Source organism: Salvia splendens, chromosome 7, assembly GCF_004379255.2.
Source record: "Salvia splendens isolate huo1 chromosome 7, SspV2, whole genome shotgun sequence".
NCBI lineage: Eukaryota > Viridiplantae > Streptophyta > Magnoliopsida > Lamiales > Lamiaceae > Salvia > Salvia splendens.
Genome location: NC_056038.1, coordinates 11,599,309 through 11,614,821, shown reverse-complemented (window position 1 = coordinate 11,614,821; position 15,513 = coordinate 11,599,309). Strand labels below are relative to the sequence as shown.

General features: G+C 36.0%; 3 protein-coding genes across 3 annotated transcripts; 1 reads left to right on the top strand and 2 right to left on the bottom strand.

Annotated features, from left to right (window-relative positions):
• Positions 1-664: 664 nt before the first annotated feature.
• On the bottom strand, positions 665-2,555 carry LOC121810400. Its single transcript, XM_042211177.1, has 3 exons — positions 2,519-2,555; positions 876-1,718; positions 665-768 (listed from the first exon to the last, which is right to left on the bottom strand). Exons 1-3 carry the CDS (start codon positions 2,553-2,555, stop codon positions 740-742), a joined length of 909 nt encoding a protein of 302 aa, XP_042067111.1. The 3' UTR covers positions 665-739.
• Positions 2,556-3,975: 1,420 nt separating this feature from the next.
• Positions 3,976-6,409, top strand: LOC121810399. Its single transcript, XM_042211176.1, has 4 exons — positions 3,976-4,783; positions 4,892-5,275; positions 5,745-5,968; positions 6,094-6,409. Exons 1-4 carry the CDS (start codon positions 3,976-3,978, stop codon positions 6,346-6,348), a joined length of 1,671 nt encoding a protein of 556 aa, XP_042067110.1. The 3' UTR covers positions 6,349-6,409.
• Positions 6,410-10,562: 4,153 nt separating this feature from the next.
• Positions 10,563-11,285, bottom strand: LOC121810398. Its single transcript, XM_042211175.1, has one exon. It carries the CDS (start codon positions 11,283-11,285, stop codon positions 10,563-10,565), a length of 723 nt encoding a protein of 240 aa, XP_042067109.1.
• Between the last annotated feature and the right edge of the window lie 4,228 nt (positions 11,286-15,513).

Here is a 15,513-nt window from a genome sequence, read left to right as displayed (position 1 = left end):
TCCACCACGGTCAGATCTGACGTTCTTAATTCTTTTGCCAAGTTGGTTTTCAACCTCGGCCTTGTAACTCTTGAACGTATCCAGTGCTTGAGATTTTTCACTTATTAGATATAAATAACCATATCTGGAATAATCGTCTATGAACGTAATAAAATATCGTTGACCATTCCAAGAAGCAGTAGGGAACGGTCCACAAATATCTGTATGGATAAGTTCTAAGACGTCTGTAGTCCGATTGGCTTCAAATCTCCTAATGTTTGTTTGTTTCCCTTTAATGCACTCAACACAGACTTGAAAGTCTGCCATATTGGGAATGGTAAGAATTCCATCTGATATAAGTCTTTCTATTCTCCGTTTGGAGATATGACCCAGACGTTTGTGCCAAATTGTGGCAGAATTCTCACTCATTAATTTACGCTTTGTACCTTGTGAGTTCACATGCAGGGCTTCATTAAATGAAGTAATAGTATTAAGCAAATAAAGATTATCACCATAAGAAAGAGAACCAGTGCCAACCAAATTTGAATTTAGATAAAGACTAAATTTACTATTTCTAAATGAACAAGTATAACCGAATTTGTCCAATACAGAAATAGAAATTAAATTCCGTCTAAATGACGGTACAACAAAAGTCTGTTCTAAATCCAAATAACAACCAGTTTTTAGTAATAATCTAAATGTGCCTATTGCCTCCACTTCAACTTGTTTGCCATCGCCCACATAGATGAATCTTTCAGCATCAATCGGCTTTCGGCACTGGAGGCAACCCTGCATGGACACACTTATGTGAGTAGTAGCACCAGAATCTAGCCACCAAGTATGTCCAGGTACAGAAGCTAAATTAACTTCTGAACAAACATAAGTGAAAGATGTACCCTTCTTCACGCGCCAAGCGTGATATTCTTCACAATCATTCTTCTTGTGTCCATCTTTCTTGCAAAAGAAGCAAACTGAACCTGATCTTTCCTTCTTAAACTGTTTTGCAGATGGACCCGCAACATTTCTGGAGGAATCGGGAAGAATCCTCTTCCCCTTAGCGAACTCGGAAAGAATCCTCTTTCCTTTGTCCTTTCCTCGTTTACCCCTATAGCTTGTTGCTAAGTGAGCACTTTCTGTCTTACTTTGCTTCAACCTCTCTTCCTCTTGAACACAATGAGAAATCAACTCATTCAATGACCATTTATCCTTCACAGTATTGTAACTAACTTTGAAGTGATCAAATTGATGAGGAAGAGATATCATAACCAAATGCACTAATTGATCATCACTGATCGTCAAATTAAGTGCCGTAAGCTTTGAAGCAGTGTTTGACATTTCCATAATGTGCTCCCGAATTTCCCCTCGGCCATTATACCTCATAGTCACAAGTTTATGCATCAATGAAGCCGTTTCGGCCTTTTCATTGCTTGCGAAATTCATATCAATGGCCTCGAGGAATTCTTTAGCAGTTGCTTCTTTTGGGACAGTACCACGAAAGTTTTCAGGGATAGCATGTTGCATAATCATAAGACTCATGCGATTGGAGTGTTCCCACCTCTCAAAATTCCGTTTATCCTCATCGGAACTTTCATCAGTAAGAGGGGAGGGTTGCTCCGTTCGAAGTGCATAGTCTAAATTTGCAATCCCCAAACCAATCAATACCTTGCTTCTCCATGATGCATAGGTATTGCCTTTAAGTACAGGAATGGAATTTAGAAAACCAATAGCAGATTCTTGAGCTAGCAAAGAACAAATATAACAAGTAGGACAATAATTAGCTCACGGAAATAATAAGTAAATAAATTAAATAATGACAATTCCCATTTCAAGATGTCGGCACAACATTAAAATTTCATCTTTGGACAAAATAATAACTCGCAAGTGACATCTTAATACATAGTAATCAAATATAGATAATCATTTCCTGTCAAACAATAAGTCTTCCTTTGGGCCGACTTAGTGTCCACAATGACTTAAGAATAATCTCATATTATTACCACAAAGTACACAAGAAACACGGCCAAATAACAATCTTCCTTTGGGCCGATTAACTATTCGCATGTATTTCAAGTATACAAATAACCTATACATTCCAAATAAATTAATCTACACATCAGAGCCCACTTTGGCGAGTTAATGCTTTAATTAACTCATTTAGAATAATAGACAACAAAAACTTAAGTCATTATTTAATTAATTACTTAAAAACCAAAACAATTAATTACTTTAATTGTATTACAGTTTTAATTTTGGGCTATTTTCTAAACATAATAAATAAGCCCAAAAGGAAAACATTAGCTACTGTTCTCAATTGAAAAGAAATCAACAATTTAAGTTAATTGTTAAATAATTGAGTTACAAAACGTAATAGCAACTGTCGGCTATTAAAATGCATTTGAAAAAATAAATAAACTTTTGTTGGCCAATTATATTTTAGAAAACGACCAAATCACTTTCGTTGCAAAACATCACAACTATTCAGCCCCAAGAAACTGAATTAAAAGTAAACAGACGCGCTGTTTCACAAAACAGGGCCAACGTTTCACCGCCTCAACCGCCGTCAACTGCTCCGACATCGTCGGGACTTGCCGACTCTCCGTTCGTCGGAATAAAAGAATGGCGGTCAGAGAATTTTGAAAACAGGAATGCTCCAGCAAAAATATATATATATATATATATATATATATATATATATATATATATATATTTGACAGATTCAAATTTTGACAGAAATCAGTTTTCAGGCCCGTTCTCGAATGCAGAAATTTAAGAATCCAACATGAAATTTGATGAAGAAGAATTCCACCGACAATTAAAATTCAATTTGATTGATTAAATAATCGCACACAGAACAAGAATTCCTTAACTATACTTATCATATCTCGATTTGCGTGCAGTAAAATTGAATGAATTGAATCAATCAATTTCGGATGAATTGAACAAATTTAAACACAGTTTCGAATTTTCATCCGAACAGATCACATAGTTATCGAATCCAAAACAAAATTATAAATCAACGAATTATCAATTCGTTCCAACATGTATTGGCTCTGATACCAATTGTTGGAATCAAATTAATGATTCACATAAATCATACATGTTGAATAAGATTGATAAACAAGCGGAAGCGTACATGGATTCGGATTCATGATGTGATGTTCTTGATGATTCGTGAAGTTGGTCTTCCAAGTGTCAACGCTTTTACAGAGAATATGTTTTCTGTATTCTGTAACATTGATAGGAATGGGAATCTATCGATGTATTTATTATGTTGCACTTGGGGACCATAACCCCGTATTTAGAGAACGAGTCCCTAACTTCATTATAACTCTAATTTCACCCATAATAAAATTAAAGCTATCAAAAGTAGTATCTGCACAATAGTCCTCATACTTTTATAGATGATCGTTTGACCCTATAAGTTATATTAACTTAGTAGATCACGTAATCGGGTCATTCAATAAATAGTCATAAATATTATACAATCTTTAGACGATTATGTTGGACCATATTAAAATGTTCCAACAATTGAAACATATCCAAAAATAAATTATACTATAGATTAATTAATTTCATAAATTACATATATCAAATACTTTTGATTATATAGAAGAATTAATGTGTGCCACTATCGGAAGATGAAGAAACTTGGTTACACACAATTTAACATGAAAGCAAAAAAGAATAAATTATACTCCTAATACTGCCTAAGGCACTTTATCGGATTAGGTTGAGCCCAAATAGTCAAATTGGCCTAAAATATCTCATAATACTTCAACCACGATTTTAATATTTTTAATTGCATCATGGCTACTAAAATATGCAAGGACGACACATTTTATTCCTCATTCTTGGCTTTACTCTTTTAACCGATAAGCCCAGAAACAAGAGAAACATAAAGAAATGAGAAGGAAACTTCGTGCATATTATACATGATGTAGAAAGAGTAATGCACTCGACTTATATATTAGCTTGAAAGTTTAGCCATTCATAAACATGGCTCTGTTAGCTTCCTGTTGGTTGATCGTCGAATCTTTCGTCGTCCCACATGGATTCATCAAGTGGTTCTACTTGAGCTTTTACATTCATCCATCCTTTCTTGTTTTCTGCCAACTCTTTCTATGGTTCAACGACTTGCTCAACCTATTCATCTTCTTGTTTCTCCCTTTAGACCTCGTGTTTCCATTTATCGCGAGGGTAGTCGTGTTTTTGTTTTCCTACATTAGGCCAATTACCAAAGATGATGTCTATTATGATGCTCTTGAACCAGAACATAAATCGTTACAAGATTGCCAGGTTTTCGTTTCGTCTAGGAAATCGACACCTGCAACAATATCCCGGGTTTTTTACACAAGTGGAAATGAAATAGTTCATCGTAGATGTGTTAAAGATTCATGGTTGAATCAGTATTTGTATTCTGATCATTACAACTATACTGTTTCTAATTTCATGTACGATGTTACTAACATGTCCACTTATGTACAACCTGATCAACATGAATGTACAACTCCAATTCCTTCTACTTTCTTGAACCATTCAGTTGATGGTGAAACTGAAGATTCTGTGATTAGTACTCCTTCTAATGATCCTCTGATTCTTGAGAATATGATTCAAGACGACTGCGTTTCGCCTCTTTCAAGTCTGGATGTCAACGACGAGTCTTCAGCAGCAGGCGACGTGCTTGTACATAAAGCTTTTTTGCCATCATATTGTAGCACTGATGCTGAAGATCCATTCCACAATAAGTACATGTCTAGAGTGAGATTCTTCGACGTCCTCTATCACGAAAGACTACATGGAATCAGTAAGTATGATTTTTTTATAAATGAGGTAGTTGTATGTCTAAAATCTAAATACATGAATGAACTTTTATTGAATTCTGATTTTGTGCACGGCCTAAAATTTCGCGCAGATGCGATCTTGAACGAGCATTTGAGGAATCCTATCATTTTCGACTTCATGGCGCCATTGACTAATTATCCAATTGTGTGGAGTGGAACTGCAAGAAAGAGGGTGCTGAAAAGTTTGGAATTTGATCTTGAAATGATTAATGTGGCTCAGTCTTGCCTGTTTTGGGAGGCCCTTGATCATCAGTATCACAAAGTTGAGTCTCTTTCACTATCTGAAAACTGTGGCAACATACTATTTCATCATAACATTTCAGGGAAATTTCAAGAGATTGAGATTCTATTGATAAGATTTGTGGAGAATCAAAGATGTGAAAGCCAAAAATCTTTAAGTATTACTAGAAAAAGACTTTCTTTCCAGAGTCTTCTCCGTATCCCTAATGCAGCAGGTAAATATTTCTGCATAACACAAAATTTAGTCCAATTTCTTGATTTGGGTAACCTTGGATAATTGGATTAGTGGCAACTTGTGATCTTTTTTATTTTATTTTCCCCTTCTCCATGATTTTCTAACCTGATTCACGACTTGTTATAGTGCAGTTTTGGTCATGCAGGAATTAATTTTTTAAGAATATACTATGATCCAGTAGGAAATTAAATACTACTACTAATGATCGAGTAGGTATGTGGTAATGTTACATCAGTAAAATACTATAAAATGTATTTGTTAGCTTTACTTAATTGAACCATATTAAAACTCACTTGTTGGGACCAATTTGACTTGTATCATATGTGCAAAACTTCATTATATATAATCATTCATTATTATTTTCTTTAATTTTGTGCATGCATGCTAACTAAGATTGCTGCACAAATAAAAACATTTTCATGGGAAATGTATGTTTATTTAATCCACAGGATTTGTCCATATGGAGAAAGAAAACAAGATGCTGGGCTGCATAAGGCCAGCTCAATTATTAGAAGCCATTGACAACTGCACCAAAGCTTTCTGGTTATACATCAAAACAGATGATGAAAAGAAGCCATTTTGGAAATATAAGGGTATCTGGAGGGCTCCTCCATCTGTTGAAGATCCTCAGTATTTGGAGCTTCTATACAATGTGCTCAAAGATTTTCATAAGGTTGAGCTTTATTTAGTTGCAAATTTATCATGACAAAAAAAATAAATAAGGAAAAAATCATCACATTTAGCAGCCATTAACCTTAACCACAGCCATAATGTTTGTGAATTTGTAATTTTGTGTAGAAAGAGATAATGCTGAGAGGTGTGGAAGGAAAGAGAAAGTGTTGGATGAGAAGGAAAGTGAAAGAAGTGCAAGCAGAAGAGAAGAGAAACATTGTGGTTGGCATGATTGATGTGAGGCTAGTGCAAAGGATGCTTAAGATGCCTTTAATTAATAGGTCTCACCTCAAATGGTGTCAAGACAAGCTTAACAATTTAGATTTTAAGGAAGACACTGTTTTTAGGGGGCCAAACACTCAGCTGTTTCCCTTGCCTTGATTCATCGGATGTATCGATTGTTTTAGCAATATACATATGTATATACACTACAGTTTCTAACTTTAAATAAGCACCCTCTATCTTTAAATTATTAAATTAGCTAAATAACAACTATTGGAGATCTAACAGCCGGCAATTATTGTTATAGATATTTACCCAAATGTGAACAATAGGATATCCTGAAAGGCGTGAAACACTTTTAGATCAAATCAATTTGGTGGTTCTACCAATATTTGATCGGATACAATTCAGGTTTAGAAGTTTCGTATGTTGATTCTGCAATACCCACTTTGAACAGAAAATGATAAATAAGAAGAGGCCTGAAACAAAACGTCGCGTCTTTTCACGAAACGTTGCGTCTCTTCGTTTCTTAACCGATTTTAACTGTTTTCCAAAGGGTTTCAAAAATTGCAAATTAGTCCTTCGAGTATCAGAAATTATATTTCCGGATGAATTTTCTATACAACAACTTTAATGGAACTCTGCCCCTTGGACCCTGCTACTCGGGGGCGCTGCCCCCGAACCCCCGTCTAATCATAATGAATTCAAACAAGCGTGCACTCTGCACTTTTCAAACTTGTATGATGTCTCATTATAACAATATTGATCAATCAAGTTAATCCAATTACACTAAAATAATCCAACAATCCTCTCCTATTTTAGTGCAATCCTTGATTAACTAAAAACAAGTCATCTCAAAATTCAAACTTTTGCATAAATGAAATATCGTAACGATTGAATTGCACCTTAGTACATTACACATTCCATACATTCGAATACCCAGGGTGTCTCTAAGGATTGAACACTGGGAACTCACATTGAATACACGAAGATAATGTACACAAAAGTTTACATACGAATATGTTCTATCTTGACACTATATTTACTAGCCTATGTCCTTATCCTTCATAAACATGTTGAAACCAAGTCCTAGTTCCTTGAAGCGGCTAATCTTCATGCTTATATAGGTAGTTCTTTTATTCTTGCACCTACATATGCAATTTTTCAAAAGAACTATTAAGAATATATACATTCAACCTCTTTAACTTGTAGGTCTGAACACATACCTTAGGATGATTCTTCAATGTGTTTCAATCTCTAAACATTAAGCCTTCCACATTGAATTCAACATCTAGTATCGTACTAAATGGGAATTGGGTATCTTAATATCAGAGATTTATAGTGGACTTTAATCACATCCCTATAGCCGACTTGTGCACAAGATCTCTACTTAACCCTTTGGTTAAATGATCGGCTAAATTGTTATGAGTTCTCACAAACTCCACAGATATCACACCATCCGTAATAAGTTCACGAATCATGCTATGTCTAACACCTAAGTGTCTTGACTTTCCATTATACACTTGACTATATGCCTTAGCCAAGGTAGCTGCACTATCACATCTGATAGATATAGGTGATATCGGTTTATGCCACAATGGAATTTCATATATTAAATTTCTTAGCCATTAAGCCTCTTTATCAGCTACTGCTAATGCCACAAACTCAAATTCATTGCTTGGATTGTGAGTATATCGACTCAATTTTCCAACTGCAAAGGCTATATCGGATCTAGTACTAATCATAGCATACATGAGTGATCCAATAGCCTTTGAATATTCAAGCTGATTCACAACAACTCTTTTATTTGGCACGAGTTTTGCACTAGGATCAAAAGGAGTCTTAACTGGAGAACAATCTTTGAAATTAAATTTTTCCAACACCTTCTCAATATAATGTGATTGAGAAACGGAAATTCCCTGTTCTCCATGTGTGATCTTAATTCCAAGAATCACATCAGCCTTCCCCATGTCTTTCATCTCAAACTTATATGACAAAAATTTCTTTGTCTTGGTCAGTACCAAAGATCAACATGTCATATATATATAGGCAAATGATCACTCCTTTACCAGTAGTATCAAATTTGATATATACACACTTGTCTGTTTGATTTAATACAAAACCATTAGACAATACCACGTCATCAAACTTTTGATGTCATTGCTTGGGGGCTTGCTTTAGTCCATAAAGAGATTTTACTAATTTACATACATTATGTTCATTACCAGGCATGACAAAGCCTTCTGGTTGTTTCATGTAAATCTCTTCATCTAATTCACCATTCAAAAAGGAAGTCTTAACATCCATTTGATTAATTATAAGATTATGTATAGCAGCAAGTGCTAACAATAATCTAATGGTGGAAATCCTAGCAACAAGAGCATAAGTGTCAAAGAAATCAATTCCTTCCTTTTGTCTAAATCCTTGGATAACCAATCTAGCTTTATATTTGTTTATGCTTCTATCCACCTTCATCTTCGTTTTGAAGATCCATTTACTATCCAAAGGTTCACACCCAGATGGTAAATCAATCAGTTTCCAAGTATTATTTTGGATTATAGAATCCATCTCATCTTGGATTGCCTCTTTCCAAAATGCAGCATCCTTCGATGCCATAGTTTCTTTGTAGGTCCTTGGATCATCACCAATATTAAATCAATATTGATATGGAAAGTTAAATTCATTCCTTGATCCTGCTACCAAGTACAATTGGAAATCATCACCAAAAGACTTAGCTTTTCTTGCTCAACCACTTCTCCTAGCCTCAGGAGGTGTATTAGTCACTTTGTTAGTCACATCACAGTTACTAGAACTTGCAATCATGCCTCCAGGTTTAGGTAAAGACGTGAATCTATCCTCATTGCCAAAATCAGCATCTCTTGACTCAATAATAGAGTGCACGGATACGTAGTCATTAGGTTCTATGTCTAGCAAACAGAATTTTCAGGATGGCCAAGAAATACACAATCTATACCTCTTTGACCTATGATTTTAATTTTAAGGTAAGTTAGTCTTACCACAGCCCGACAACCCCAAACTCTGAGATAACTCAGTTTTGGTGGTTTCTTATGCCAAAGTTCATAAGGGGTTATCTTGTTCCTTTTATTAGAAACTCTGTACAACAAATAACAGGCTGTTAACATAGCCTCACCCCAAAATCCTTCACTTAGGCCAGAATAGCACAATATTGAATTAACCATTTCTTTCAATGTTCTATTCTTTCTTTCCACTACACCATTTTGTTGTGGTGTATATGGAGCAGTGGTCTGATGTACTATACCGGTAGATTCGAAATATACTGGATCATAGTACTCACCTCCCCTATCAGTGCGAAGAACTTTAATCTTCACACCATGATGGAGCTCTACACTTTCTTTGAAGATTTTAAATTTATCAAGAGCTTCATCTTTTGAATGGCACAGATAGACATTGCAATATCTAGAAGCATCATCAATAAAAGTAACTACATACTTTTTATTACCAAGTGATGGAGTCGAATGAAAGTCACACAAATCACTGCGTATAAGTTCTAATACCTTAGTATCTTTACTGATATGTTTATTGAAAGGTTGTCGAGTAATCTTAGTTAACATGCAAGTTTTACACCTTTCAACATTCAATCCAAAAGTTGGTATTAAACTCATTTTCGACATATCTTTGAATCTCTTGTAATGTACATGACCTAATCTAGCATGCCATAATTCTGATTTGCTAACATGATTACTAGAACTAGTAGAAGTCATGCAAACAGAATTTTCAACAAAAGAAACATCTAGATTCAACATAAACATACCACAAAGATAACCGAATCCAATAAAAGTATCATGTCTTGACAGAATGTATTTGTCACTTTCTAAAACTTGTTTATATCCACAATTATTTAATACAATACCAGATACTAAGTTTTTACGAATTCCAGGTACATACACAACATTTTCTAAAACTAAAGAGTTTTCAGAAGTAAATACTAGGCTAACATTTCCTATTCCTTTGATTGGTTCAGTTGCAACATTGCCCATCTTCAATGAAGATCCATCTTCAATTGGTTTGAAATCTTTGAACCATTCACGATCCTTGCACACATTACATGTTGCACCCAAATCAATCCACCATGAGAGATCATCATCCTGCACATAAAGTGCTTCAGAAATTATTGATGCATAATAGTTCTCAACAGAATGATCATAAGGTATAGAAAACGAACCTGATTGTTTTCTCGGATCCTTGGATCCACTTGTACCAGCCTCGTTCTTTCCTTTACCTCCACCGTTTCCAGACTTACAATCCCTCTTGAAGTGCTCGGATTTACCGCACTTCCAGCACATCAGTTTAGGCTTCTTATTCCCAGCCTTACTGTTGTTTCCTTGAAACTTTCATTTCCCTTGAAATGTTCGTTTCTCTTTACCAGCCTTGGAGGATTCACCCTCTTCCACCATGTTCACAGAAGAACCAACAATTGTTTTACCATTACCAACAGAGCTTTTTTCCATATCACGTATGGACTGTTCGATTTGGAAGTCACTTCCAAGTTCGACCAGATTCAACTCCTCCTTCTTTTGATTCAGATTATTTTTAAAATCTTTCCAGGAGGGTGGCAGTTTATCGATAATGCTAGAAACAGAAATGGATTCATCCATTTTCATATCATATTGGGAAAATTGTCCCAATATCCTCAACAATTCGTTGTATTGTTCCATGACAGGCCTCGAATCCTCCATTTTATAGTTAATAAAATTCCCAACAAGAAATTTCTTGCTAGAGGCATCTTCTGCCATATATTTGGCTTCGAGAGAATCCCACAACTCTTTAGCAGACTCTACGTTTTGATACACATCAAATAAGGAATCAGACATACCGTTTAAGATGTGACCACGACATATGTAGTCGTCGTTCTCCCACTTCATCCGTCTCCTTGTTTGTTCCAGAGTTTCATTTTCAACAGCCTCGGGCATAGGAGTACTCAGAACATACACTACCTTCAGATTCGTCAACATGAAATGCATCTTCTTTTGCCAGCGTCTGAAATCCTGGCCAGCAAACTTGTCCAACTTCGCGAAACCTTTCGTTGCTTCCTTCGCTGTTTGCTTGTTCGACATTTAAAAAAAAATTGATTTGATTTTTGTTATGGATATTTACCCAAATGTGAACAATAGGATATCCTGAAAGGCGTGAAACACTTTTAGATCAAATCAATTTGGTGGTTCTACCAATATTTGATCGGATACAATTCAGGTTTAGAAGTTTCGTATGTTGATTCTGCAATACCCACTTTGAACCGAAAAATGATCAATAAGAAGAGGTCTGAAACGAAACGTCGTGTCTTTTCACGAAACGTTGCGTCTCTTCATTTCTTAATCAATTTTAACTATTTTTCCAAAGGGTTTCAAAAATTGCATATTAGTCCTTCGACTATTAGAAATTATATTTCCGGATGAATTTTCTATACAGCAACTTGAATGGAACTTTGTCCCTTGGACCCCGCCAGGGGCTGCCGCCCCTTAGACCCCGCTACTCGGGGGCGTTTCTCCTGAACCCCCGTCTAATCATAATGAATTCAAGCAAGCGTGCACTCCGCACTTTCCAAACTTGTATGATGTCTCATTTTAACAATATTGATCAATCAAGTTAATCCAATTACATTAAAATAACCAACAATTATGGCGCTAATCTGATTCGCCAAAATTTGTTGGAGATCCGCATGTAAGATATACATTTTCCAAGATATCATTGTAATACCATCAAACATTTTGCACCGTTAAAGTGCGCTTTTTTTAGTGCCAATTTAAAAAACATTACAAAAATTTAAAAAGCAGTTTGTGGCGGATAAAACCAAAGTTATTGTTAGGTCAAAAATAGCAAGAAAGATCATATTTTTGGAACCAGATTTATCCGTATTGTAAGGATCAGATCACTCGGGATTCACTAATTACCGGGACCTCTTTTGTATTAGGTCACCACTGAGATGACTAATCTCAGTAAGAACAAGCCAATTACAAAGTCCAATTCAAGATTACAAGTAATCTATGAAACTAACTAACTATCTATTACAGATTGTGTTTCTAATCTAAGCCCTAACTAATCACAGATCAATAACCAGATCTGAAATCTAAGCTTGCACCGATTGAAACCCTGCACACTAGATAGAGAGGTTAGTAAACCGACACAAGATCCTCTCGCATCTAAACAAGAGCAATAGACAACCAGTAACCAAGGAAGAACAAGTAGAGATATGGCTCAGGTCACAACAGTGACTACACCAAGCCAAGGACCTCCCCACACACTTCAACCACAAGTCACAAGATAGGAAACCGTCGAACTCTAGGTCAGAAAACCCTAGCCACACTGACTGCCACCAAACCACCTATTCAGCTCACAACTCACTGGAACTCACAAATCTCACAAGCACTCCACAAGTTTTCGCTTCTCTCGCACTAAACACCGTTAGATTCCAACCCTAGGTCAGAACCAACCATAAACTCTAAGGGACCTTTTTCATAGCATTGATATCAGATTCAGACTTTGGGCACAGATCTGTACTCAACAAAAAAAGAGCAGCTAAAGGCACAGAAACAGTTTTAGCAGCAGACATGTTAAACTTTTGCATGATCTTAAGCACATATGGTTCTTGGTAAAGTACAAGGACAGACTCATTTATGTTCCTATAGATATTAATACCCAAAATCTTTTGAGCATCACCAAGATCCTTCATGTCAAAATTATCACACAAAGCAGATTGCACATACCTGATGGCATTAAGGTAGGGTCCCAAAATCAGCATATCATCAACATCTAGCAAAAGAAAGACATGAACCTTATCAAGATTTTTCACATATAGGCAAGTATCAAAGGTACTTCTCACAAACCCAAGTTTTTGCATACAATAATTAAACTTGATGTTCCATTGTCTAGGGGATTGCTTTAAACCATATAAGGACTTTTTCAGGAAACACACATGAATGGGATACTTGGAATCCACAAAGCCCTCAGGCTGCTTCATATAGATAGGTTTATCTAATTCACCATGCAAGAAGACAGTTTTCACATCCATTTGTTTCAACCCCCAATCAAAATGAGCACATAAGGCAAGCATTAGTCTAACAATAGTAAACTTCACAATAGGAGCACATATTTCAGTGTAATCTACCCCTTCTTGTTGAATAAAACCCTTAGCCACAAGTCTGGCCTTGTACCTCAGGCCATCTACCTCATTTTAAATTTTATAGAGCCAACAGCAGTCAATAACAGAAGCACCAGCAGGCAGAGGAACAAGCAGCCAAGTACAATTAATTTTCAAAGAGAGCATTTCATCTTCCATGGCTTTTTGCCATTGACTCCAAAACTTAGATTTAACAGCATGTTTATAAGAATGAGGTTCATCACAATCAAATTCATGCACATTAAAAGATAAAGTAATCAAGTTGACCAAACCAGTATATCTATTAGGCTCATTAATGTGTCTCCTGACTCTATCTCTAGACAGAAGATAATTTTTCAAATCTGGATCAGGGTTAACAATAGGTTCAGTCTCAGCAACTTGGTCATCATGATGAGTCACATTTTGGTTGTCAACAAGTAATGGCTCAGTCTTAGGTTCAGGCTCAGGGGTGATAGGATTGGAATTCCAGAAGTGTTCCACCTCACTTGGAGCATCCTCAGATGACTCCACATCAGTGAGAGTGTCAGTGGACTCCACCTCACTAAGAGGCTCACTGTCAATACTTGTTGGAGAGGAATCAGGGGCAAGTTTAAGACAGGGAAATTCATCTTCATTGAAGACAACATCTCTACTTATAGTGACCCTGAAACCAGGCTCACTCCTATTCCAGATCCTATAACCCTTAACACCCTCAGGGTATCCAAGAAACACCCCTTTCTTGGATCTGGGGTCCAACTTATCAGTTTTGGTATGAATGAAGGCACTACAACCAAAGACTCTTAAATGGGATAAAGTAATTTTTATATCAGTGAAAATAGCTTCTGGACACTTCCCCTTGAGGGGAACAGAAAGAGACCTATTGACAAGGTAGGCTGAAGTCAGTAAGGCTTCACCCCAAAATTTTTTAGACAAACCACTTTTAGATAAAAGACACCTAACTTTTTTCCAAAAGGGTTCTGTTAATCCTTTCAGCAACTCCATTTTGCTGAGGGGTATAAGGAGTAGTCTTGTGTCTTTTAATTCCAAACTGAGAACACATAGAATCCATTTGGGAATTACAAAACTCAAGACCATTATCTATTCTGATCACCTTAATAGTTTTACCAGTTTGATTTTCAACAAGATTTTTCCATGTCAAAAATTTTTCAAAGACTTCAGACTTATTTTTTATCAAAAAACACCAAACTTTTCAGAAAAAATCATCAATAATAGACAGAAAGTACACAGACCCTGAATGAGTAGAAACAGAGGCTGGACCCCAGACATCCATGTGTAGGTACTCAATAACACTGACTGATATTTTTAGTCAAAGGTGTTGGAAAAGACACTCTATGTTGTTTGCCCATAACACAAGTGTCACAGATGGGGAGACTATTTTGAAAATCATTTTCAGACAACAACTCATTTTTCTTCAAAATATTTAGACCCTTTCTCACTCATATGACCAAGTCTATTGTGCCATAACATGGTTTTATGAACCCTGACCACATTTGAAACATTATTCACACAGGCCAAAGACTGAGCAGAACACACATAGAGATTACATTTCTTCACAACTTTAAACAAGCACATAGCACATTTACAGATTTTTATAACACTCTGCCCCCACTTACCCTCAAGCCCATCTTGCTCTAAACAGGTACAAGAAAGCAGGTTGTAACATAAATCAGGCACATATCTCACATCCTTCAAATTAAACACATAGTCATTGCTAAATTTCAAACACACAATTCTAATGCCAAGAATCTGACACTTTTTTTCCATTAGCCATAGACACAAAAGTAGTTTCAACAGGTTTGAACTCAGAAAACACAGATTTGAATGGAGAGATATGATAGGTGCATCCTGAATCAATTAGCCAATCATTCATGGAAAAAGAACAGCCAAGAGAGGAGTTAACAGACAGAATATCATGAATCATGAAGCAAACACCTTCAGAATCATTATTCTTAGCCAGTTTAGCAATTGAATCCAGTTGGTTATTATTGTTTTTCTGTTTTTTAGGATTAGGGCACTCCTTTTTATAGTGACCAACCTCACCACAGTTAAAACACTTTCTATTAGCCTTAGGATTCTTGCTCTTAGACCTGTACCTACTCTTGCCCTTCTTTTTACCATTACCATTAGAGTTACTGTCCTCATTACCCCATCTTGTTTTATATCTGCCT